The 27602-nt window shown below is 37.8% G+C and overlaps 1 protein-coding gene across 9 annotated transcripts in view; it reads left to right on the plus strand.

Moving 5' to 3' along the window:
• The window catches only part of RIC8B (RIC8 guanine nucleotide exchange factor B), a 100682-nt gene that overhangs the window by 14237 nt on the left and 58843 nt on the right, over positions 1–27602 (plus strand). For 7 of the 9 annotated variants that reach the window (XR_015164031.1, XR_015164033.1, XR_015164032.1 and 4 more), the window contains exon 3: positions 21055–21663. The exons of the other annotated variants lie outside the window; for them this stretch is intronic. Coding sequence is in view for 3 of the 7 variants with exons in the window: in XM_086401152.1 (XP_086257278.1) it covers positions 21055–21663 (609 nt within the window). In the remaining 4 variants the exon portion in view is untranslated. The remainder of the gene's footprint in view (positions 1–21054; positions 21664–27602) is intronic. 9 annotated transcript variants of the gene reach the window in all.

Consider the following 27602-nt stretch of genomic DNA (forward strand, 5'->3'; position numbering starts at 1 on the left):
ATGAATGCCTCACAGTAGTTCAGAAGTAAAATAATTTAGACTTCATTTCAGACTCCATTTTTTATTTTAGATGTGTTACCAAGGTATTGAAGGACTAAGTGTAGGAAGAAAGAACAGAATAGCCTTCTGATTTAGTAAGCCTTAGATATGACAGTCCATACGTGATCTCTGTATGGATCACTTTCTGCTTGGGAATGTTGAGTAGTATCTCTGATTTGTACTTTAGAGTTTCAATCCTTTTTTTCATATGAAAAACTCAGCAAGAAGTTCTGCTTCCAGCCATGACAGTGTGAGAGCTTTATGAACCTGCTCCTTAATTAAACTGGTTATTTAAAAACAACAACAACAACAGCCATTTAAATTATCTGGAAATAGTCCTAAAAGCATGAAGTCAATGAAGGAACACTTATTCAGGAAAATATACTGAAAGTCAGAAAAGTGAAAGTCTGTGGTATTTAAACTGAGACCTGCTCCCTTTCTTCCCACTCTCAGTGGAGTGAGATGGAAACCCTCCTCCAAACTGAGATCAAACTGAGATACAACATCCCTTGGATCATAGAAAAAGCAAGGGAATTCAGAAAAACATCTATAAAATGTTTTTATAATATTTTCTAAATGTTATAAAACAATTCTGCTTTATCGACTGTGCTAAAGCCTTTGACTCTATGGATCACAACAAACTGTGGAAAATTCTTAAAGAGATGGAAATACCAGACCACCATACCTGCTTCCTCAGAAACCTATTTGCAGGTCAAGAAGCAACAGTTAGAACCCGACATAGAAATACACACTGGTTCAAAATCGGGAAAGGAGTTTGTCAAGGCTGTATATTGTCACTCTGCTTATTTAACTTCTCTGCAGAGTACATCATGCAAAATGCAGACCCAGATGAATCATAAGCTAAAATCAAGATTGCTGGGAGAAATATCAGCAACCTCAGATAAGCAGATAATATCACTCTAATGGCAGAAAGCAAAGAAGAACTAAAGAGCCTCTTAATGAGGATGAAAGATGAGAGTGAAAAAGCTGGCTTAAAACAGCATTCATAAAAGTAAGATCATGGCATCTGGTCCATCACTTCAAGGCAAATAGATGGGGTAAAGTGGAGACAGTGGCGGATTTTATTTTATTGGCTTCCAAACTCACTGTGGATGGTGACTGCAGCCACGAAATTAAAAGACATTTGTTCCTTGGAAGAAAAGCTATGAACAACCTAGGCAGCTTATTAAAAAACAGAGAGACATCACTTTGCCAACAAAGGTCTGTATAGTCAAAGCTATCATTTTTCCAGTAGTCATGCATGGATGTGAGAGTTGGATCATAAGGCTGAACATCGAGGAACTGATGCTTTCTAGTTGTGCTGGAGAAGACTCTTGAGAGTCCCTTGGACAGCAGGGAGATCAAACCAGTCAATCCTAAAGGAAATCAACCCTGACTGTTTATTGGAAGGATAATGCTAAAGCTCCAATACTTTGGCCACCTGATGCGAAGTGCTGACTCATTGGAAAAGACTCTGATGCTGGGAAAGATTGAGGGGCAGGAGGAGAAGGGGATGACAGAGAATGAGATAAGATGGTTAGATGTCATCACTGACTCGATGAACATGAGTTTGAGCAACTCTGGGAGATGGTGAAGGACAGGGAAGCCTGGAGTGCTGCAGTCCATGGGGTTGCAAAGAGTTGGACATGACTTAGTGACTGAACAACAGCAAACTGATAGAGCCAAGATCAGAGCTCCTACTTTCCTCAGTCCTCAGTTGAAAGGCTAACTAACCAGTAGGAACAGGGGTAAGGTCAGCATTTCTCACCCTGCCCCAGCCACATGTCACTGAGACAAAATTCTGGGTGAATTATAGCTGAGAGATGGGATCTCTCTTCTTTCACCCAGTCTCCATTCGTGGGTCATGGGCTCTACCTTGAGTAAGGCAACATTGAGAATACTGGGGCACCAACTGCCCTTGCCCTGGCTGGTGGGACAAACAGATTCCACCTTGGAAGGCAAATTGAGGAGTTTTGGGTCTGCTACTCCCCTGTCTCGTCCAGTTGAACTTTCAAGGAGGTGTCATGAAAGAAGCATGCTGTTGTCTCTGCCCCCAGCATCAGAACCAAGGTTCAGGAATTTTGCCAAGAGAAACAAGCAGACCTTATAACAGTAAGCTCTGAATCTCTCCCCAGAGGGACCAACTTTTTGCAACAAAGTGAAGTTTCTGCCTGAAGATATGGGTTGTGATGAAAGGAGAAGGAGTCGGGAGGAGACTGACATATTGATTGGAGTTATAGGGCTAACCAGACATCTAGCTAGTTTGCTAGAAAGGAAGGAGGAAAGACAGCTGGGAGGAACCTTCCTGTAATTAGAACAAATCTTAAATACTTACCTCAGGAACTGTCTCTTCAAAGGAACTGTAATAAATCGGTTCAGTCTGTAGAGCAATTTATGCCTCAGGACATTGTTGAAGACAATAGATCAATCAATCTGTAGTTAGTGGAGCTTAACAGCTGGGTGTGGTCAGGGAAGAGAAAGTCAAAGAGAGGCCTGCCAAAGCCACTGTCATCCCAGGATGACTGTAGCAGACCAAAGGGTGAGACCCATGAGGAGCTACATCTGCAGGGAGGAGGAGGAAAGTATACTCAATGAAAATAATTCATCCAGTCACTGAGCAAATAAGAAAAATAACAATAGCAAGTCTTGGATGGCATAGGCAATACCCAGTGTTGATGTATTATCTAAAATGTCCGGCTTCAAAAAAAAAACAAAACAAAGCTATGTGAAGAAACAGGAAAGAATGACCTATACACTGGGGAAAAAGCAGGCAGTGGAAACTGCCTGTGAGAACAACCAGAGGGTAGATTTAACAGACAGACTTCAACATATTTATTATAAATATATTCAGAAAGGACTTCCTTGGTGGTCCAGTGGTTAAGACTCTGTGCTTTCACTTGAGGGGGCTTGGGTTTGATCCCTGGTTGGCGGAAGTTCTGCATGCTGTGTGGTGTGGCCAAAACGAAAAAAGAAAAAAATATTCAGAAAAGTAAGGGAAACAATAATTAAAGAAGTAATACAAAATTTGATGACATCACAACAAATGAATATCAATACAAAGATAGAAATGATTAAAAAGAAAAAGAAGAACCAAATGGAAATTTTGGAAGTGAAAAGTATAATAAGGGGAAAAAGATCACTAAAGAGGCCCAATGTTGGGTTCAAACTGTCAGAAGAAAGAATGAGCAAATATGAAGATAAAGCAATAGTGTATACAAGGTAAAGAACAAAGAAAAAAGAATAATGAAAATGAGTGCCTCAGAGAAATATGAGATGATGTTAATATATCAACATACATATAATTGGAGTACCAGAGGAGAGGAGAGAGAAAAGGGAAGAAAAAATATTTGAAGAAATGTCTAAAAACTTCCTAAACTTATTGGAAACAATTTACATATCCAGGAAGCTCAATAATGTCTGAGTAGAATAACCTCCAAAAGATCCATAGACACATCACAATAAAAATGCTAAAATGGAAACACAGTGAGAAAATTTTGAAAGTAGCAAAAGAAAAATGGATCATCACTTACAGAGCAGTCTCAATGAGATACACAGCTGACTCCTCATCAGAAATGTAGGCCTGTGGCTGTGGAATAATGTATTCAAAGAGCTCAAAGAAAAAACCTCAACCAAGAATCTTATATCCAACAGAACTATCTTTTAACATTGCAAGGGAGATAAAAACATTTTTAGATAAATGAAAAAATGAATTTGTTCTAGACCCACCTTGCAAGAAGTACTGTCCTTCAAACAGATAGCAAGTTACCTCAAACAGCGATTTAAATCCACACAAAGAAACAAAAGAGAACTAGTAAAGGTAATTATGTAATTATAAAAGATAATATAAATGCATATTTCTTCTCCTATTCTTTCAAATGATCTTAAAAACAGTTGTATAAAACAATATGTCTATAGTATATTGTTCAGCTAGTAACATACAGAAACATGATATATTTGTCAGAAGTAGCACAAAGGTTGATGAGAGCAAAGCTGTACTGCACTAAGGAAGTGACTCTAGATAATAAAGTCACTATTTGGTTCTAGAGAACCAATAAGGCCAAAATAACAAAAGCTGTAAGTATATACCAGCTGTCCTTTCTCCTCAGTGACTTCAAAAGACAAAATTATATATCAAGTAATCATTTTTGATATGTATAACAATAATGCCACCAAAGAGGGGAAAGAGACAACATCATATAGAAGCAGTGTTTCTACACCTCACTGGAATTAATGTAAATTGAAGCTAATTCTGTTTAGATATATACATATATAAGATATTTAAGTCCTAGAACAGCAACTAAGGAAATGACTCAGAAAATAATTCCATTTTGTAGAAGACTACAAAATGCTGTTGAAAGAAACTAAAGAAGATCTAAGGGCTTCCCTGATGGCTCAGTGGTAAAGAATCTGCCTGCTAATCAATGCAGGAGACACAGATTTGATCCCTGATCTGGGAAGATCCCACATGCTGTGGAGCAACTAAGCCTGTATACCACAACTACTGAGCCTGTGCTCTGGAGCCCAGGAGCCACAACTGCTGAGCCCTGCACACTGCAAGTACTGAGACCTGAATGCCCTAGAGCCCATGCTCCACACCAAGAGAAACCAACACAATGAGAGGCCTATGCATCACAGCTGGAGAATGGGCCCTGCTCCCCACAGCTAGAGAAAAGCCAGTGTAGCAATGAAGACCCACCACAGCCAAACGCAGAGAGTTGGACGGTGAAGAAAGCTGAGCGCTGAAGAATTGATTCTTTTGAACTGTGGTGTTGGAGAAGACTCTTGAGAGTCCCTTGGACTGCAAGAAGATCCAACCAGTCCATCCTAAAGGAGATCAGCCCTGGGTGTTCATTGGAAGGACTGATATTGAAGCTGTAACTCCAATACTTTGGCCACCTCATGCAAAGAGTTGACTCATTGGAAAAGACCCTGATGCTGGGGCGGATTGGGGGCAGGGGGAGAAGGGGACGACAGGATGAGATGGCTGGATGGCATCACTGACTCAACGGACATGGGTTTGGGTAGACTCTGGGAGTTGGTGATGGACAGGGAGGCCTGGCATGCTGCGATTCATGGAGTCGCAAAGAGTCGGACACAACTGAGTGACTGAACTGAACTGAAAAAGAAATTAAAGAAGATGTAAAGAAATGAGAAAACATCCCATGTTCATAGATTGGAAGACTTATGCTCAGATGGCACTACTTCTCATTTTGATCTGTAGGTTTAATGAGATACCTCTTAGAATTCTGGGTGGCTTCTTTGTACAAATTGACAAGCCAGTTCTGAGATTCATATGGAATTGCCGGGGATGCAGAAGAGCCAAAACAATCTTGAAAGGAACAGACCTGGAGAACTTACAACTCCCAACATCAAAACTTATTACAAGGCAACAGTAATCAAGACAGTGAGTACTGACACAAAGATAGATAAACATACATATGGTTGACCTTTAAGCAACTCAAGGTTTAGGGTGCCAATTCCCTGAGCAGTCAAAAACCCATGTGTAACTTTATAGTTGGTCTTTCATATCCACAGTTCTGCATCTGCAGTTTCAACCAACTGTGGATCTTGTTGTATGTATTTACTGGAAAAAAAACCCTGCATATATAGATTTAGATCAGTGGAATAGTATTGAGAGTCCAGAAATAACCAGTGTGTCTGTGATCAACAGATTTTTGGCAAGGGTGACAAGCCATTCAGTGGAGAAAGAATAATATTTTAACAAATGGCACTGAGAAACTTAGCTACATTTAAAAGAATGCATTGAACCTTTACTTCACACCATGTGCAAAATTTAACTCAAGATAGATCAGACCCAAATGTAAGATCTAAAACCATAAAACTCTTACAGGAACATAGGGTAAGTCCTCATGGCCTGCATTTGGGAGTGGATTCTTAGATAGGACACCAAAAACACAAGCAACCAAAGAAAAACCAATAAATTAGACTTCATCAAAGTTAACTTTTGTGCTTATACTATCAAGAAAGTGAAAAGAAAACCCACAGAATGGAAGATAGTATTTGCAAATTGTATGTCTGATAAGAGACTTGTATCTAGGGTATATAAAGAACTCAGTAATAAAAAGATAATTGAATTTTAAAGTGGGCAAAGGATCTGAATATACATTTTTCCAAAGAAGATATACACATAGCCAATCAACATGTGATGCTTAACATCATTAACCATCAAGGAAATGAAAATCAAAACTATAATGAAATACCAGTTTATACTCACTAGTATGGCTAAAATCAAAAAAGTCAGATAGTAAATGTTGACAGGGATGTGAAGAAATCAGAATGCTCATACATTACTGATAGATTACTGCATATAAAATGATGTGGCCACTTTGGAAAATAATCTAAGAGTTCCTCAAAGAATTAAACAGAGTTACTATATGACCCAACAGTTGCACTCCTGCTGCTGCTGCTGCTAAGTCGCATCAGTTGTGTCCGACTCTGTGCCACCCCATAGACGGCAGCCCACCAGGCTCCCCCGTCCCTGGGATTCTCCAGGCAAGGACACTGGAGTGGGTTGCCATTTCCTTCTCCAATGCATGAAAGTGAAAAGGGAAAGTGAAGTCGCTTGGTCGTGTCCGACTCTTCGCGACCCCATGGACTGCAGCCCACCAGGCCCCTCCATCCATGGGATTCTCCAGGCAAGAGTACTGGAGTGGGGTGCCATTGCCTTCTCCGAGTTGCACTCCTAGGTATCTACAAAAAAGAAATGAAGATATGTGTCCACAGGAAACTGTGTACTTGAATATCCACAGCAGTATTATTCATAACAGCCAAAAAATGGAACCAAACCAAATGTCTATCATTTTGTGAATGGATAAATGGAATGTATTATAGCCATACAATAGAATATTACTTATCCATAAAAAAGAATAAAAGTAACTGTTGTAAGTGCTTATAACATGGATGAACCTTGAGCATATTATGCTAAGTGAAAGAAGGAAGACATAAAAGGCCACATAATGTACAATTCCACTCATATGAAATTTCTAATATAGGCAGATCTGTAATAACAGAAAGTAGATCATTTGTTTCCCAGGGGCTAGGGAGAGAGGGGAATGGGGAGTTACTGCTAATGGGTATTGGGGTTTTTTTGAGGGTGATGAAAATGTTTTAAAATTAAACAGTGATGATGGTTGCACAAGTGTGAATATCCTAAAAATCAATGAGCTGTATACTTTAACAGGGTAAATTTATGATATATAAATTATGTATTGATAAAGCTGTTATTAAATAGTACATGCCCATCATTCCAAGCACTATATGAATATTAACATCTTTAATCCTAATAACAAAGCTAATAAATGAGGTACTGTTTTCTTACTTATTTTACAGATGAGGAAACTAAGGCACACAAAGAAATTACTTGCTTAAACTAGTGAAGTAAATTACTTGCCTAAACTTGTGAAGTGGGAGGACATGATTTAAGCCTATGCAGTGTGGTCCACAGCCCTTGTGCTGCACCATACTGCCACTCATTAATAATTGAGTTGACCTGTGGTATAGCTTATGAATTGATTCTGTTTTCTGATTGTAGGCTCCAACTCTCTCCAGAATTTGAGAGTTGTTGCAGAGCATAAACAAAACTTTGACACTGAGTTAAATAAAACCATTGACAGAAAACAGAAGCCCAGGATTTACAGTATGACTGGGTAGGGTAACTAGTGTCAGCCCTCCCATAAGCAGTACAGTACTTGACCCATAGGCATGCTGCACGTGTCTTTTACGATTATTATTTTGCCTAAAATATAGGGTTTTGATTTTTTTTCATCTTAGCAATTAGCTGTTCCTTACACAGTTTGGCCATGTACTAAGGAAAGGGTATAACATGTACATCTTCGGCTGATTGAAAACTCTTAGGACCTGAAAGAGTTCCAGGCTGAACAGACATTTCCAGTTCCCCATTTATAGATGAAAAACTGAGTGGTTGACTTACTTGAGGTTATGAAAAATGAGTGAAGGATCTGGGACTCAAACTAGGTCCTCTGCCTTCTTTCCTGCCTTCAGTGACTGTCATTGCAGGGTGACTCCTCAGGAACTTACAGTATAGTAAGGGACCCAGGATATCTTCCAGGACAGTGATTCCTTCTAAGGTCTCTTGTGCTGAGGGTAATCAACCAGAATCTGACTGAATACTTTCAGTAATGGGATCTCCACAGCAGCCACTTTGCTGTTAGATAACTTTGTTAGAGAGCTTTTACTTGTATGAACTCTACATCTGCTTTAATTGATCCTCCTGCTTTATCCCTCTCTGCCTCTGCCTTTGTCCATCACTTAGCTTGTCTTCTACCTTCTTTCCCCTGCTCCATCTCTTTCATTTTTTCCCCTACTTATTACCTAGCATTCATAGTTATCAAGAAGCTTTTTCTAGCTAAATTCTCAATATGTAGTTTATTCCTTTAATCTTTAATACACAACTTAAATTGCTATGCATTGAAATACATTTACAGTCCTTATTCATTTTACATATGTTCAGTCTCCATAGTATTATAAGTAACTTGAGTTATGTGCTTTTATAGCTCCCTAACCCCAACTCAACCTTTTGTCGCTTGGTTAGTATTTATTTCTCTTGAGTAGTTTGCATGTACTTGAATTTTAAATTGAGAGCATTTTAAGTTACATGCCTGTTATCAGGCCTGTGTGCGCAAGTGCTCAGCAATGAACTCCATAGATTCTAAATGGATACTACAGAATCTATAAAACTAATACAAAATTGCCATGTTATAACATCAGCACTTACCTTTTCAAGTGGCTTTGGTATTAAATGGAAAATACAGATAAAAATTTCCTAGCCCTATTGTGCTTGTGCAGAGTGTGCCTATTAATATTACTTGATCTGCTCGTTCATCTGGCCATCTTTATGAGGTAATGTGCATAAGTCTCTATTCTATCCCAAGCACTGTGCTAGAGATTTTCAAATATAATCATCTCATTTAATATTTATAAGCCCTAGATGTTATTCCTCTTTATAGAGATGAGGAAATTAGGCACAGTGACAAAAAAATTTGCTAAGATCATATAGCTATAAGCTAGTGTTTAAACCTAGGTGCTTTCCTTACTTCAGTTGTACTGTTTCCTAATAAATAACCTGTGAGATTTCTTACTCCTTACAATACATTGTCTCAGATGCTGTTCATGTTAAATAATATATAATATTAATAATATAGATTTTTCATAATAACTTTGTGAAATAGATACATTTATATCTTACACATGATGAAATTTAGCTTCAGGTAGAATAAATAAATTGCTCCAGATCCAAATTCAAAAAATAATAGAACTAGGAATTAGAAAAAACCCAAAATGTTTCTGTGCTTTTTTTCTGCTACACCACTCGTGTGTTCTTGTGCCTTTAAAGACCTCTAACATCACAGCTGTCTCATTGAAACAACTTTACTCTTGTCCTTATTCTCGGCTGTCTTAGTCTGCTCGTGCTACCATGACAAAATACCAAAAACTGGGTTGCATAAGCAAAACAAATTTATGCCTCACAGTTTTGGAGGCTAGAAATCAAAGATCAAGGTGCTGGTAAGGTAGATTTCCTTCTGAGACCTCTTCTCTTGGCTGATAGTCACCTGCTCTCTGACTGTGTACTCATTTGACCTCCTCTTTGTGCAGAGAAGGAAGCGAGTGGGGAATGAGTGAGCCAGCCCTCTGGTGTCTCTTGTAAAAAGGATACTATTCGCATAAGACCAAGTCCTCTCCTTCATGACCCCATCTAACCTTAATAACCTTCTCAAAGCCCCATCTCCAAGTACCATCACACTGGGGTTAGAACATCAACATATGAATTTAATGGGAATACAAATATTTAGTCCATAACTTCAACTTACCATCAGAGCCCCTGATTATCTTCTATAGAGGCCTGGGTAACTAGAGCTGACATCTAGGGATTTAGAGTATTTCAGAGTGAAGAGGTGAGCCTTGTGGAGTAGATGACACAGGAGACAAAGAAATTCCAGAGAAACTTTATATAGGTAACACTTTGATATACTGAAAAAGACAATAAGCTGTAGAGATCCATAGGATGAGAATCTGTACCAGCCACCAAGATATAGAGTATATGTTGTGACGGAATGTACATCTTCCAGCTTTGTTAGTGTGCTTTTACATAATCAAACTATGACTTGGCTGAGAACTCAGTAAAGATTAAATGTGATTATGTTCCCTTATTTGGCAAACTAAAATGCAACAAATGATAATGCTCCTGTATTTGTCAGTATATTAACTTAAAATACTAAAATATGTTTTGTGTAGGTAGTGAAGAAGAGCATTTTCTGAAAAATAAAGACTCTTGCTTAAGTAGCAAGAAAACCAGAGTTGGCTGGTACTGTATTGAAGAGAAATTAAAAGTTTTGACATGCCCATTTCTGCCCTCAGTCAAAAAGGGAAAGGCAGCTGATTGGTTTTTAAGTTTTCATTTACACCTAAGCTATTTTTCCCATCTGTTAATGAACTCTTGATGATGCATCATGTCTTTCTCAGGATTGCTAATTAGCAAAGAAACTTGAGCCAAACTTACATAATTGTTGTTACTATGAACTCTCAGTCTTTTGGCAGGATCACCATGATATAGAACATAGCCAGAAGGATTGTATTAATGAAAAAAACAAGTACATGTGCAAGAAGGGGAGCTAAAGGTGAAATTAAGGAAGTGAGATAAAAACTTCATTCACAAGGACAGTATCCATTAACTAAAAAGTGATAATTACTATTGCCTCCCATAGTAAAAGTAGGAAAAAAAAACAAAACCCAAAGTGTATAGGTATCATACCATATTAAACTAAATGTAATTGAAACCAGCTTCATGGGCATTTATTTAGAAAATCTCATCTTTTGCTTTTTATAAAGAGATTTCAAATTTGACCTCCAGAATCCTCTCTAACCTTTCTTAGAAGCACAGTGTAGAATCCTGGCAGTAAGTCATTAATTGTTTAATGTTTCTGTAAAATACTATTTTTTAATAGGTCTGTCTTCTGGCAGTGACAGCATTGTTCCAACTATTGATTATAATAAGCTTATTTTAGAATTTAATACATCTCTTTCTGTCTTGTGCATGTGCATCTGTGTACGCGCACGTGCATGCACACACACACACTGTGCACACATTGCTGTGCACAGAGGACAAAAGTTTAGAACTATCAGATTTAGGTGGCTGACCTTCAGCTCCAGTTAAGAACTAAAATTAGATCTCTGTGGAATATATATCCAGTGACATCCATCAGAGAAGAGTGTAGGCATAACCTGAGAAGCCAGGGAGGCATCATTCAAGGGACTTTGCCTTAGCTACAAACTCGTTTCCCATTTGAATTTTTATCTTAAAAATTCATGTGACTTTTTGTATTGTGAGTTGTAACGTATTTGTTTATTTTCATGTAGAAACACTTCCCTACTTGCACCCTTGATAAATCTTTTAGTAAAACAGTAGTTAAGGAGGATGCACAAGGATTGTCCTGTGACTTTAAGTATCTCTGGCACTATGCCAAATCTCCCAGATGAATGTGCCTATTTTAAGAGCAGGGTCCTATCCCATCACTATAGGAACACTGGTTGATTACAGTGAGAGCATAAATCAAGCATGTGGCTAACATTGCAGACATAATGGACAAGAAGGTGGGGGTGGCATGGGGAATCCACTCTTACTAAAGAGAAAGTATTTAATTCTATTAAGGAGAATGGATAGGTATTTCAACACACAATAGAAGACCAAAAACAGTAAATAATAACAGCCATGTTTAAGGACTTGTCTGTTTAAGGAGGGAAAAGAAATCAGTCCTCAGTAATTCCTTTCACAGACCTAGCTTATCCCAGAATTGCTTTGAATGTTGTAACACTCATTTTTATTTATTTTGTCACCAGATACCAGTAGAATGAAAAGAGAGTAGGACTGAGAGTCAAATAATAATCAGTCCCCTTTTCTGTTATAGCTTTCTGTGCTGCTTAAGCAAATCGTTTAGCTTCCTTGAGAGTCAGCTTTCATTATCTATAAAATAAATCCCCTGATCCTGAGTATGGGCTTCCTGATTGGCTCAGTGGGTAAAGAATCCACCTGCAATGCAGGAGATACAGGTTCCATTCTTGGGTTGGGAAGATCCCCTGGAGAAGGGCATGGTCACCCACTCCATTGTTCTTACCTGGAGAATCCCATGGACAGAGGAGCCTGGTGGGCTTCAGTCCAGAGGGTCTCAAAGAGTTGGACATGACTGAGCACACACACACAATCCTGAATATATTATTAAGTATTATTTTCTAAAAGGATTCTATGGTCAAATAAATAAAGGAAGTATCTGCTTAAAAAACATGTTTCTTTTCCATAGTTCATCTGAGAATCTTTAATATTTTAATAAGCCTTATAAATTTCCCAGATTTATTCTTTAACAAAACCCATTTTTTTAATAGAACCTTTTGCACTGCTAGTGTTTATTGATATTAAGTAGTCATTATAGCCCTTTATAACTCTTAATATTCTGATTCTGGAAATTATACTCATTTTGTTTGGCTCTTCGACTGTTTTCTGGCCTGTAGTTATCATAGGGTTACTGCCAAGTTGAACTCACTGCCTCTGCTGTGTGTGTACTCTGCCCCTCTTTCCAAGTTGAACTGGAAAGTTATTGCATTTTCCTGTTTCTTATAAATAAAACAGACATTAGTTTAGTCCTTGTCTTTTGTAGTGTTCACTTTCTCTGTTCACTGCCATTTCATTTTTGATTTGGTTGTTCAGTCATTGGCCCATTTTTAGAGGTCTTGTTCTTAGAAATGTACAACTTTGTCTCTTACTGCGTACCATCCTCTCATTTAATAAGCAGCACTGTAATATATAGGGTATATCCCCATTTCACATGTAATGAACCTTATGCTCAGAAAAAAACAAATAACTTGCCCAGATCTCACAGGTAATAAAATAGCAAAGTGAAGTCTCTCTGACTTGGCAACTCAAATTCTCTATTATGGCATATACATTATAGTTATAGTGGTAAATAACATTTGTTGAGTATTTTATTCTAAGGCAGCATATACATATTATCTTATTTAATTCCCCTAATACCCCTATGAAGTAGATACTATCATTCCCATTTTATCTTGAATTTAGTAAACAGACATTTGGCGAATTGTTAATGAATGGATAAATAGATGAACAAATGAATATACAAACCAACCACGGCACAACCAGGCCAAGTTGGTCTGAGTCTTGGTATTAGATATAGAGTAGTTGCTTAGTCATTGGAAGTGTTAATTGCTCAGTCATGTCTGACTCTTTGTGACCACATGGACTATAGCCCACCAGGCTCCTCTGTCCAGGCAAGAATACTGGAGTGGGTAGCCATTCCCTTCTCCAAGGGATCTTCCCAACCCAGGGATCAAGCCCACACTCCTGAATTAAAGGCAGATTCTTTACCATCTGAGCCACCAGGGAGGTACAATATCACTTATGTTATTTACGGAATGATGGTATAAGAGGTTCTATATGGGGCTTCATTGGGACATCGTATTTCAAAGGTACATTCTTATTTAAATCTAAAGCCAAGTTGTTGCAACAAAGAGACCCCCAATGAAGAAGTGATTTAAGGAATATGGGCATTTATTACCTTTCCAAATAACGGTTCATAAGTGATCAAGCATGCAGGTGAGTAGCTCTGCTCCATGTGTTGATTCAGTGACCTAGCTTCTTTACAGGTTTGTCAAGTCATATCTTTGCCATTGAACATTGGCTTAGCCTATACTGGGCTGCCACTTCCAGGTTCTGGGCTGCAGAAGGGGACAAGAAAGGGGAGAAGGCATGCCCACTATTGTAATGACCCAAACCTGAAAACATGTCCTCATACATTCCATTGGCAAGAGTTCAGTCATATGGCCATGAAGAAGAGCTGAGGAGTGTAGTGTAACCAGGCAGCCATGAAACTTGCCACAGTTCTCTTACTGTTTAAAAAGGGAGGATGGATTTTGATGGACATCTATCACTTTTTACCACAGTGCCTAATAATTAAAGCCTTAATAAGTTCCCTGGTGGCTCAGTGGTAAAGAATCGACCTGCCAAGGAGAAAACATGGGTTCAGCCCCTGGGTCTAGAAGATCCCCTGAAGAAGGAAATGGCAACCCACTCTAGTATTCTTAGCTGGAAAATTCCATGGACAGAGAGAGGAGCCTGGCGGGCTACAGTCTATGGGGTTGTAAAAGAGTTGGGCATGATTTAGTGACTGAGCAACAAAAACAAAGTCTGTTTATGAGGCATTATAGTATTTCCTCATTACTCTGGGATCTGAGTTAATTTTACTGCCTTCATTATATATTTGAAGAAAATATGGGATAAAATGCATTCTTTAGAGCGGTGCCTTCACATTATTTGTGATGAAGGACCAAGTTTTTTGCTTATTTGTTTCTTAATTTTCCTCTAATTTGTAATAGACCAGTAGTTTTGAAAGTACAATAAAAATGAATCATTAAAGAAATAATTACATTCTTGGATAGCAAAGTCAAATCACTATAACGGTTTCTGAATACATATTCTCAACTTTTTATGTGCTTAGTCAAACTCAGTTGTGTCTGACTCTGTGACCCCATGGACTGTAGCCCACCACGTTCCTCTGTCCATGAGGATCTCCAGGCAAGAATACTGGAGTGGGTTGCCATGCCCTCCTCCAGGAGATTGTCCCAACCCAGGAATCAAACCCAGGTCTTCCTCATTGCGGGCAGATTCTGTACTGTCTGAGCCACCAGGGAAGTCTAAGAATACTGGAGTGGATAGCCTGTCCTTTCTCCAGCAGAACTTCTCAACCCAGGAGTCAAACCGGGGTCTCCTGCATTGCAGGTGGATTCTTTACCAGCTGAGCTACCAGGGATGGTCTGATAACAAACAGTTTGTGAACTGGCACCAATCTGCAGACACTTTTGAGTAGTAATATTTGTCTCAAAAAGTATTTTCTTGCTACCTCTTTGGGGTTGCCAGAGTTTAATAGACTAACTATGATGTCTATATTATAAGCAAAGACATTTTCTTTGTATATATAAAACTTCACTTTTCTCTTTTACAAATATTTTTAGAAATCAGCTTTTAGGACAGCATATAAATCATGATGGATTCATTATTTGAATGCTCATATACATGTCATAGCCTGTTTTGCTTGTTTCATAATTGAAGTTAAAGCTAATCCTGGTTTTACAGATTAATAGTGAAAAGCTTACCATTCTGGAGCTGGAAGAAGAGTCTTGATGCACGATATAGAGGAAGAAGAAAATCTAATAAAGTGCTTGTTATGTCCCAGAGACTCACAACACCCCTCTGAGATATAAGTGATATTATTCCCATTTTACAAATGAGAAAGTGAGGCTCACAGAAGTAAAAAAAAAAAATGTCTGAATCATAGTGGTAAAGCTGGCTGTTAAATCCAGGTTTTTCTGATTTAAAAGCCTCTATAGTACATTTTCTTCTCTCATAAAAGAATGATGTCCTTTCTACCTTCAGAGAGCTTTTAGTAGCTAAGGCAAACTCATAAAAAAAACCAGGATTTTAGCAACCAATGATTGCTACAAATTTTGGTATGGGCATTACTTGGAGAGGAAGAACGTTGGGGGCTGAAGTAGTAAGGAAAAACTTTATATCAAAAGTTAATTTTAAGCTTAGTTTTGGAGAATGGATAAAACTTAAATAGTCAAAGAAGGAGAAGGACTGGATGCATATAAAAGGAAGATGGCAAGAAAGCAAAAAAAAAAAAAAAAACTCTACATGAAATAAATATAATTAGAGAGGAGGGTTTGATAGGGGAGCAGTATGAAAGAGAAGACTCAAAATGCAGGTTGGAGGATCATAAATGCTAAGCTGAGGATTTGAGATCTTTACCTTATAACAGTATATAAATGATAACCAGTACTGAACACTTAATGCTTTCCAAGCACTGTTCTAAGTACTCTACATACGTGATTGCATTTAGTAACTTTCCAAGATCACACCATTAGAAGACAGTAGTCAGCCTTTAAACACAAATTTAAATCCAGAACCCCTGCCCTTAATCACAGCACTGTTCTAGTTCTGGAGTCTATGATAAGTTGAACAAGTTTCAGGCCTAGGACCACTGATCTTAAACAAGTAATACACTTTACACCTCAAGTGATTTTTAACGTTTACGAAAAGTAATGTGACCAGATAATGACATACCATCCCTATTCCTGCCACCCTGATACGTCTTTAGGACAGTTGAGAAGTTACGGTGTTTGTGCTAATGGCTTTCAGCTCTGCCTACTTTTCTGTGCTTATCTGGTCAGTTACTCTCAGTTAACCCCTGGTCCCCAACATCCAAGTTATATCAGTCCATTGTTAGTTGTAGTTCATTCGTTCCTAGAATGTGGCTCATGAACTGACAGCAACAGCATCAACTGGGAACTTGTTAAGAGTCCCAATTCTGGCCTCATTCCAGACCAATTAAATCAGAAACTCTGATTCAATCTGTGTTTCAACAACCCTCACCTAGAGATTATGATACTAAGTGAAATAAGTCCAAAAGAGAATGACAAATACCATATGATATCACTTATATGTGGAATCTAAAATACGACACAAGTGAACACATCTATGAAACAAACAGACTCAGACATAGAGAACAGACTTATGGTTCGCCATGGAGGAGGGTGAGTAGGAAAGCGAAGGACTGAGAGTTTGGGACAAACTGTTATATATGGATGGATAAACAACAAGGCCCTGTTATATGGCACAGAGTCCTATAGTCAGTATCCTGTGATACGGAAGAGAATATGCAAAAGAATATATACGTATATATGTATAATTGAATCACTTTGCTGTACTGTAGATATTAACACAAGACTGTAAATCAACTCTACTTCAATAAAATTAACAACAACAACAACAAATAATTCTTTAAGAGATTATGATGCATGCTGAAAACCATTACTATAGTATACTCTTGGGTTTCCATTTGGGAGCAAGCTATCAAAAATTTTTTGACAAAACCTGGTATCAACATTGAGAATCTCAATCTTCAGTCTCTGCTGCTGGGTCTTGCAGTCTAACTTTATAGAAATAGCCATGGCTACTAAGCTAGTGGGGGTTCCCAGATGGCTCAGTGGTAAAGAATCCACCTGCCAATACAGGAGATGTGGGTTCAATCCCTGGGTTGGGAACATCCCCTGGAGAAGGAAATGGCAAGCCACTTCAGTGTTCTTGCTGGGATAATACCATGCACAGTAGGCTACAGTTCATGGGGTTGCAAAGAATCTGACACGACTGAGCACGCGCACTGCAACCTAATGAGCGTTTTAAAAGGGCTTTTTGTCAGCCTCTCTGAAGTAATTATACTTTATGAGCATACCTAAGCTTTGCTTTATGACTTTAGTTCATTCCTGAAAACCTTACCTCTTAGTGAAAAGATTTTAAAGCAGAAGATATTTCCATCAATTTTAATGGAAAAAAATTATGTGTTTCATGGTTATCTAAGATACCAAAATAGTTTTCAGATTAAAAAATATATCAGTTGAACCATGATAACAAGTTTGTATAAATAAATACCTAGAAAGTTAATAAAAAGTTTGTACTTAAAATGTTATGTAATGATGATTTATTATACTTGCAAAAAGAGGAAGAGAAGACTTGATAGTGAGAGATGGCTGGTGGTGGAGGAATACAAAGGAATTATTCTTTGGAAGGGGTTGGAGAGTCAGGTAGTAAACTTTAAAGCAGATAATCTTTGGGAGTATGTGGGTATCTTGCATTTAAAAACAGCTACAGCACACCTGGGCCTGCCAGTGGGATACAGATGAAAGGAGTGAGATGCCCCAACATCCATCTCACTCTCCAAGGAACTACATGCTTGTTGAAACTAAGTGCTGTATAGGAGAGCAGAGGGAGCAGCTGGGGAATCTTTTAGACCCTTCAGTCTTCAAATTAAACCTTAGGAAATGAGTGGGGTCCTGGCTGGTGGAAATGGGGACAGGGTAGGCCATGCTGAGGTAATGGTGGGAGAAGGTTCAGGACATATTGTCAGGGGACTGGGAGTCTGTTTGGAGCACTTGGAAAGGAAAGAAAAGGGAGGGTGTATGTGTGTGACAGAGATATAGGAAAGGGGACACTGAGCTTATTTCAGCTGCATTCTGTGGGCAACAGGGAGCTATGGAAAGCATTTGAAGAGAGCAAGGCATGTTTTTGAAGGAGTAAAATCAACTGAAAAAAAATAGTTATAGCACAGGAAAATACCATTAAGGCAAAATAAAGAAATGAGTACTTTTGAAACAGAAGTCGTGCATGCACTCAACAGATGGGGGAATCATAAGGATTGCTACCTCTTCAGTGTTCTTGCTTGTTCAAATGCAAAGAAAAACTTCTGATTCATCCAAATGCGGTACATGGTTTAATTTTTCTTTATAATATTCTCTAAATAGAAATGATTGTATTGAGTAGAGCAATGAATGTGTCTGTTAAATATCACTTCTTATATTTTAATACAAAAAAGGGAGGGGTTCATTGTCCAAGAAGTGGTATTCCTTTTCAAGAGACATTATAACAGAAAGCTACCTAACACTTGTCATGTGAGGCAAGTCTGTGATGAGAAATGACATGTCTAAAAACAACTGATTGAAAACTATGCTTGAAACAGTCTCGGTTGTGGATTTCCTGCAAGCCTTCAGGTGAGGCAGTTTTTAACTCTAAATTTTGTAGACCTCTCTGATCTCTTTTATGTAGCCTTCTTATGTCCCAGAGTTTTAACAGTCCATTTGGTTTATAGCCTTGGCTATTTGTATTCATACTTTGCTCTTTTTCTTTCTTGAATCTGACAGTGGAGGAAGAAAGAAGTCATTCCTACCCACAGACTTGGAGTGGGGGAGGGGGCGCACGGGGGGGGGGGGGCGGCGGGGGGAAGATTTTATTGTTGTTTTTGGTTTAGAAAGAAAAGAACTAAAGATTTCTGTGTTTTGCTAGATATGTAGAACTCCAAATTCACGTATATAATATTTTATAATACCTTATTTATTATGTATTTCTTAAATAGGAATGTAGATAATTCCTTCTTGGTTAAAATTATATGGGAGCAAAGGTTATTTAACTCCACCACCCAGGAATATAGCACATAGGAAACTGTGTAAAAGATATTTTTTTCTTTGTCTTGGATGTGAAAAATCTGAAATTGGAGAAATTTTCCTATTTTATATATTTTTAATAATGGGCATATTATACTTTCCTCTATCCCAAAACAGCATTCACAAAAAAAATGCTTTCATGATGATATTAAAATATTAAGTGGAAGTCCCTTCTAGTTGATCAGGTATGTTAAGGGATAGAGTTAACAATGTAGTGAAGTTTTTTTTAGCTTGCTTGGTTAATTTCTTTTCCACCTCCATCTAGAGAACATAGTACATTTAAAATTGACGTTTCCATAGCTGTTTGACTCAGATGTGCTGAGAAGATGCACATGGCCTAAAATTTCTGCCAAGATCATAATTCTTGACCCACAGATAGCCTCTTTCAGTTAAAGTCCGATGACAGTAATAGAAACTTTGTAAAACCTTGTATTGGTCATAGTTGTTGCTTTTGTTTTTATAAAATGTAATGGGTATAGAAATGGTTGGCAGTGGAATGGTTATACTTGCTGCTCCTCATACAAGGTTTGAGGTTCAGAGACCCAGATCTGCAGTTTATGGAGAAGAAAACTGGACATTGACTTTTAAGAGAATTATCAGTGGTTCTTAAATTTGGCAATGACAGAAAAAACCTTTTCAAAAAATTCAAGGTAGAGTACACTTTGGTTCCAAATAAAGCTGAAACTCCAGTACTTTGGCCACCTCATGCGAAGAGCTGACTTATTGGAAAAGACTCTGATGCTGGGAGGGATTGGGGGCAGGAGGAGAAGGGGACGACAGAGGATGAGATGGTTGGATGGCATCACTGACTCGATGGACATGAGTCTGAGTGAACTCCGGGAGTTGGTGATGGACAGGGAGGCCTGGCGTGCTGCAATTCATGGGGTCGCAAAGAGTCGGACACGACTGAGCAACTGAACTGAACTGAATTGAACTGAAAGAATTGTTTCTGAGATAGTGGTAGCAAGATTTGGAACCAGGACTACAAGTATATTTGTGTAATCTGTGCCCTACTCCAAGAGAAAAGGAAAGCTAAGATCCTGCCCACAGTCTGAGCTTCCCAAGCCATATGTCCTGGCACAGGGCTGCATGGAGGAAGAGGGCTTTTTTTGTAATTTGACCACCCAGTAGGAACACTTTCTGCAGTTAGTGTGGAGAGGGGCACCTTTTTGCAATTGACTGAAAGGAATCATATATGCTAGCTGAGCCCTCTTTGGAACCCAGTACTTGGAATAATTGTTAGCAGTGTTGTCAGCAAAAGATCTTCTCTGGGGTCATTTGATAATTAAATGTTATTACATATTAGCTAAAGAGAGTTCTAAGGTTTATATAACATGGGACTACTGCCCATAGTACTATAAACTGAGAAAACATTATCAAGGCTGAAACTAGGCATAAATGAAGGCTTCTTTAAGTCTTTTTGTAAGAGCCTATACTTGTGGCCAAATGTGAACCAGTTCTCAAGGCATTAATTTTTATTTCCAGGAGGGGAATAGCTATGATTCAGATGCTTACCTTCCATCCTCATAGTATATGTAGTCTGATATTAAAAATTCTTAAGAACAAACTTATATAAGATATTTGTAACTCATCTGTATAAAGTCACTAATTCTCTTTTAAACTAAGAATATTAGGCTGGAAGTTAGGAAACCCATACTCTAACTGTTGCTACCCTACTAATTCATTCTGGCCTCATACAAGTAGCTTAACCTTTCTGGCCCTCAATTTCCAAATCTGTAAAGTGAAAGAAGTGCACCAAATATAAGATCTCTTTCAGTTCTAACATTCTGTGACTAAAAAAGTAAAAATCTTTTCTAACCAGATCTTGAACTGCAATTTAATACACTGATAGAGAAACAGTCCATTTTAAATCACTTAAGCCAAATAACCATATTTTTCATACTCATTCTTGTTTTTCAGAAACTCTGTGAAGGCATATTTAAAGTCCTTTTAAAGGACATCCCAACAACATGTCAAGTGTCCTGCCTGGAAGTTCTCCGCATTCTCTCCAGAGACAAAAAGGTTTTAGTTCCTGTAACAACCAAGGAAAATATGCAGATACTGCTGCGACTAGCCAAGCTAAATGAGTCGGATGATTCTTTGGAGAAGGTGTCAGAGTTCCCAGTTATTGTGGAGTCATTAAAATGTCTTTGTAACATAGTGTTCAACAGTCAGATGGCACAGCAGCTCAGTCTGGAACTTAACCTTGCTGCAAAGCTCTGTAACCTCCTCAGAAAGTGCAAGGACCGAAAGTTTATCAGTGACATTAAGTGCTTTGACTTGCGCTTGCTCTTCGTCCTGTCACTTTTGCACACCGACATCAGGTCACAATTGCGCTATGAGCTCCAAGGACTACCGCTGCTAACCCAGATCTTGGAAAGTGCCTTTAGCATCAAGTGGACCGATGAATATGAATCGGCCATAGACCATAATGGACCTCCTCTCTCACCTCAGGAGACAGACTGTGCTATTGAGGCCCTTAAAGCTCTCTTCAATGTGACGGTAGACAGTTGGAAGGTGCATAAAGAGGTAAGGTCAGGAAGAGTATTCTCATCTGCTTGGAATTTCATTGATTTGGGAGCTGCCTGAAACAAAGGAATGCTAAACAGGGAAATGGAGGAAGTTTCCAATTCCCTCATTAATCAGTTATATGAGTCAGGATACATTTCTTAACCATTTATAACTCTTATTCTTTCCATCTGTGTGACACTTATCAGAAGAATAGGGTGAAGATGGACTGCTGTTTTGTAAGATGCCAAGTATAGTTCCTTTTCTGAGTTGTACTATCATGTGTCTTTTTTTTTTTTAAGAGCCTCTTTCAGAAACAAGGTTTAAATTATTATAAGAGTTGATGGGAAACAAAACAGTGATTCATAAAGGTATAGGCATGTTCATTGCCTGCTATTTTAAAGAAACATTAAGATATTTAGGCCAGTTGAAATCAGTCAGTCAGAATGGATGTCTGCTCAGAAGAGTAAAAGACACTGTGTTTATCACCTGTCATACCAGTCTCCTGATGTGTTACTCTATCAGAAGTGTAGGATACAGCTAGGATATATGCTGATACACAGTCCTAGAAAACCAGTATAATTACACCAGAATATGGGAAGGTTATTTTAAACCACTTGATTTATTTCTAGACTAAGATCCTTTTCTGTGGCTTGGACCATCCAGCAACCCAAAGTGAGGCAGATTCGATAGTTTATATTTGAGTACCACAAGAACAATATGCTAAATGAGAAGATTAGTTTAAGAAAGTCAACAATTTTCAGTGAAGAGGACAAACCTTTTCCCTTGCTTCTACAATCTTAACATTTCACATTTACCCTCTCTCTTTAACCTTAAGTAACTCATAAAATTTAGTCTCTTTCTTAAAAAAAGAAAGAAAAGAAGTGTTTTGGTGCCAGAGCAAATTATCTTTTTTGACAGTTGACTTTAAGACTTAAGTTAACATTTTCCCGTGTCCATTTGAGGCAGTTCTCACCATGAATAAAGATCTGTTTTTGCCAGCACCTTACTTTGAAAGGATTATCTCAGTGTGGTGCTATAGTAGCAGTATGCAGGCATCTGAGTTTTAAAGTGCAAATAGGTCTATATTTTGAAACCAAATATTTGAAGATCAGTCCTAACAGCTGTTTTAGATGACTGTAGTATGGTTAGTTTTTCCTGGGACTTGGCAGAAAAAGATGCAGAAAGCCCACATGCTCCATTTGTGCTTTGAAACCAAATATTTGGAAGTATTTAAAATGTTATGTCTCTATGCTTATTTGGTACCTTCTATGGTTATTTTTCTTACACTGTTTGCTTTGGTGTTTTTAAGTTCTCCATTTAGTTGCAAGAGCCTTTCTGAGACTGTTGGTTTGCCATTGTTGGAGCCCCTGTTTTTTAAATTGTGTCCAAAATAGTAGCTCAGACCCTTTCAGATTCCTGACAGAAAGGATTTATAGTTCAGCGGCTGCACATCAGCATATGTATGGAATGATGTGTAATAAATAACAGTATACTGAAATTGGCCCTAATTAGTGTGCTTCAGTTATAATTAATAGCAGGGCTGGAAGAGGCTTTCGAAAATGTTGAAGTGCCAAATGCTTACTCTGTATTATAGAATGTTTATTTTTCAAAAGATACATGATAAAGGATCAGTAGTCCTGAAGTGGACATCTCAACAAACCCCTGTGAGTCATGGATCTCTTGATACAACCTGTGTAAAATGTACCTAGTTAATATGCCTCTGGGCTATTTTGAAGTTATCAGAAGTTGTAAACAGTATTGACAACAGAGTCTTGACTATGGAAAAGGTTGGGCTTCCCAGGTGGCGCTAGTGGTGAAGAACCCACCTGCCAATTCAGGAGACTTAAGAGACCCAGATTTGATACCTGGGTCAGGAAGATCCCCTGGAGGAGGGCATGGAGACCCACTCTAGTATTCTTGCCTGGAGAATTGGACTACTAGTGGGCTACAGTCCATAGGTTGCAAAGAGTTGGACACAACTGAAGCAACTTCATACTCATGCACACATGCGTGGGAAAGGTTAGTTTAAACCATTTGAGTCTCCATAAGTCTCTAAATTCAAATTTTAGCAAGCATTTAGTCAGTCAACAAATATTTATGAACAATTGCCAGGTATTACCCAGGCGTTGTGAAATATATTGGTGAAGAGTACAGATAGTCTCTTCAAACTTCAGTTCTATTGGTGAGACAGATAATTAGTAAACAAATATGTAATTTGAATTGTGTTAAGTGCTAGGAAAGAAACAGTACAATGATGAAGAATATTTACTACAGTTAGAGAAGACCTCTGAAAGTCTCTCCTGAGATCTGAAGACTGAGAATGATTCGGCCTTCTAAAGAATGAGGGGAGGAAACCTTTCTCCAAGATTGAACAGCATGTGAAGAGACACAGAAATCAGAGTATAGAGTACTTTTTATTGAGGTGTCTACAACTTGACTGTGATGCTCTGGATGTGGCCAACAAAATTGGGATCATCCAAACTGAGTTGGGCTTCCCTGGTGGCTCAGACAGTAAAGAATCTGCCTGTAATGCAGGAGACCTAGGTTTGATTGCTGGGTCAGGAAGATCCTCTGGAGGAGGATGTATTACTGGCAACCCATTCCAGTATTCTTGCCTGGAGAATTCCATGAACAGAGGAGCCTGGCAGGCTACCCATGACAACTTGGCATAAAGAAAATCTATAGTAAGGGTGCAGAGAAACTCTTCCTCTTGTCAGGAAGAGTTCATTTACCTGAATTTTAATATCTACTTGATTGTCAGATTAAAGACATCTTTCTCCAGGTGAGCAATCATCTAAAGAATTGTTAACACTTTAAAATACCAACTGAAATAAAGGGATATGGAAAGCTGACTGTATGGAAGAATCCAACTTTAAAATACAGATTTAAAAATAATATTTTCCTTATTCTGAAAGGGAATTCTTGCTAAATAATACTGCAGAGATCTAAGGGAAAAAACATGAGCAAGAAGAAAGTACAAATTATCTGTAAATCTACCACTCAGAGATAAGCCTTATTTGCATTTTGCTGTATATCTTTCTAACCATTCTTTGTTGTATAATATATAAACATATATATATATATTTTTTTTTTACAAAAATGCAGTCATTTTATCATCTTGCTTTTTTTCTTTTCCACAATAAATGTTCTTGAAGAGTAGTAGATTACATGATGTGTTCCTTGAAGCCATAAAGTTCCTAGGAGTGACCTCTGAGGTTGAGTGGACAGTGTTTCAGGTTCCCACCCTTTCTTTAAAAAAAGCACCTTTGATTGTTGCTGTTGCTATTGTTATTTCTTTAAATTTAGGCTGTAACTAGATTTCATTTGGGATATAGAGTTCTGCATCCAAAAAAAATAAATTTTAATAACCACTTTCTTCTCATGTTTGTTAAAGATAATAAATCTTTATGAAAGAACAAAAGTGAAAGTTGCTCAGTCATGTCCGACTCTTTGTGACCCCGTGGACTATACAGTTCATGGAATTCTCCAGGCCAGAATACTGAAGTGGGTAGCCTTTCCCTTCTCCAGGGGATGTTCCCAACCCAGGGATTGAACCCAGGTCTCCTGCATTACAGGAGGATTCTTTACCAGCTGAGCCACCAGGGAAGCCCTTATGAAAGAACACTCATAAGTATATGTGTAAAAATACTTAAAAGTATTCCTTCATAAGGATCCATCAACCTTTAACAAATGCCCTATGTGTAAGAATTTGGGTTTTTTGCAATTGTTTGCTATTTTAAATAGTAATACAGTGAATTTTCTTACAAAGTCTTTGTAGATAAATTCCTGAAATTCCTACACCAAAGGATTTTTCAAAACTTTAGGGTTTTTTGTATGTGTCATACGTATTTAAATGTATATGTATTACCAAATATTGACCTTCAGAAGAACAGGACTAGTTTATACCTTTCAAAACCTGGGCATTTCACTTTTTAAAATCTTTACCTATTTTACAACTCAGTTGTCACAAAAAATATGTTTGGTTTTGGTTTTAACTGTTCTAGTAGGTATTTTTTATGACTGTTCATTTACAATTCACAAAAACAGAAAATTAAATTTTTCTTGAGGTTTAGCAAATTAGTGGAATTTGTTCATTTTAGATTCATGCCTCAATGTTAAATTCCTGTCTGGAAGCCAATGCCATTAGTAGAATTTGGAGATTCTTTTCCATTCATTAGGAAATGTAGCTAGCCTTATTTCTACATGTGGTGTCTGTCTGTCTCCCTACCTTCCTCCCTGTCTCTTTCTCTCCCTTTCCTGATAGTAGTGTATTTTAAAAGGTCAAATGGTCAAATGATTCCTTTTATAGGACCCAAAGTCAATTCTAGAAAAGTTCATGGAAATGATCCTGTCTTCTTCCTGTTTTAACACTTTGCTAAATCTCTTGGCTCATCGAGGAAAGCATGTTATTCTAGAGATCCCTTACTTTTAACATATGTTCCTTTCTGCAGTGTTTCCTAGGTATCTATGCAATATAATGAAAAAATACAAGGAAAAGCACACATGTTAGAGCCAGACAACCAAGTACAAACAGAGAAGTAGTACAAGTATCTGAGTATTAAAGGATGTTTGAGTGAGATAAGAGAGTGAGTATCTTTAGGAGTCAATTGGAATGTCACATTGTAACAGAAGAGCTTGATTCCATAATTATTTTAGAGACTTTGAAGGAATGTGAAGAAAGTACATGACATTATTTAATTAAAAATAAAGCTTCTCTCTTTTAACTGAATCATTTTTTCAACAAACATTTATTTTGTCCCCAACATATGCAGAGTTTTGTATTAGGTACACAATATGCATTATAAAGCATCTTTGCCCTCAGAGAACTAACAGTACAGTAGGAAAATCAGACATGTGAACAGATGGATACGTAACTGTTTTGTCATATTATTTACTGTTCTTCTCTACACTTTCTGTATGTTTGAAAGTAAAGAATTACCTCAGAATACACAGATGCTACAAATGCCATGTATTCTAGATCTTTGGAGGTCTATCTGACCTCACTGTCTTAGTCTTTTTGCTAAGCAATATACGTAGCACAGAATAAATGTTTAGTGAGTATTTGTTTTATGAAAAATAAAATGTGATGCAGTTTGTGTAATCTGCATAAACAGAAATATATAAGAGAAATAGCCCAAAATGACAAGGAGGAAAGAAAATTAAAATTTCAAAACTATTAAAAAATTTTTCTAGAAACCTAAAACATTTAATAACATTGTTTAGAGAGCAGATTCTAGCTTTTTTGAAGATACAGCACACTATTTTATAGCATTTATATTTCCCTTTGTAAGTCAATTCAAAAAAACATTTATTACTTTATGCCCAGGACCATGTTAGCTGTAAAAGATGTGAAGGTAGAATACTTAATCTTTGCCTATAAGGAGACAGAGATCTTTGAACATAATGCTAATTTAGAAGGACAGATAACTGAAAAATAGCCTGGGTAAAACATAGGGTGAAATACTACCCGGGGTATAGCTATATTTCCAGGTAAGAGTACATGTGTACGTTTGTGTGTGCATGTGTATTTATGTTTCACTTTTGTAGAATTGAAATTTAATTTTCATAGGACCAGTTTCCTAAACCTTCTTGAACTAAGTAGAACTACCCTGGGATAACATAGCCTGTTTAGGACCCACTGGTGTGAAGTATTCTCCTTTCAGACTTTTTCTCAGGCCTTGATTAGATCAGTTAAAGCTTTCAATGAAAAGGTATGAAGATATTGATACCTTTACCAAACAAAAATGAAAATATTACACAGATTGCATAGGAGGAAAAAGCAATGGTACAGTAGTGGAACCTATAAATAGGAAGCAAAGTCTATATAAAAAGGTCCCCCCACCAAAAAAAGATTCCAAAGAGTTTCATGAGTTTCTACCTCTCTTTTAGTGTTATCTCATTTTGATTTCTGCTATCCCAACAAGCTTGCTTGCTTTTCTCTTTCTTCCTCCTCTCTT

This window comes from Bos grunniens, chromosome 5 (genome assembly GCF_055505025.1).
Source record: "Bos grunniens cultivar Pamir isolate PY7600 chromosome 5, Bosgru_T2T1.0, whole genome shotgun sequence".
NCBI lineage: Eukaryota > Metazoa > Chordata > Mammalia > Artiodactyla > Bovidae > Bos > Bos grunniens.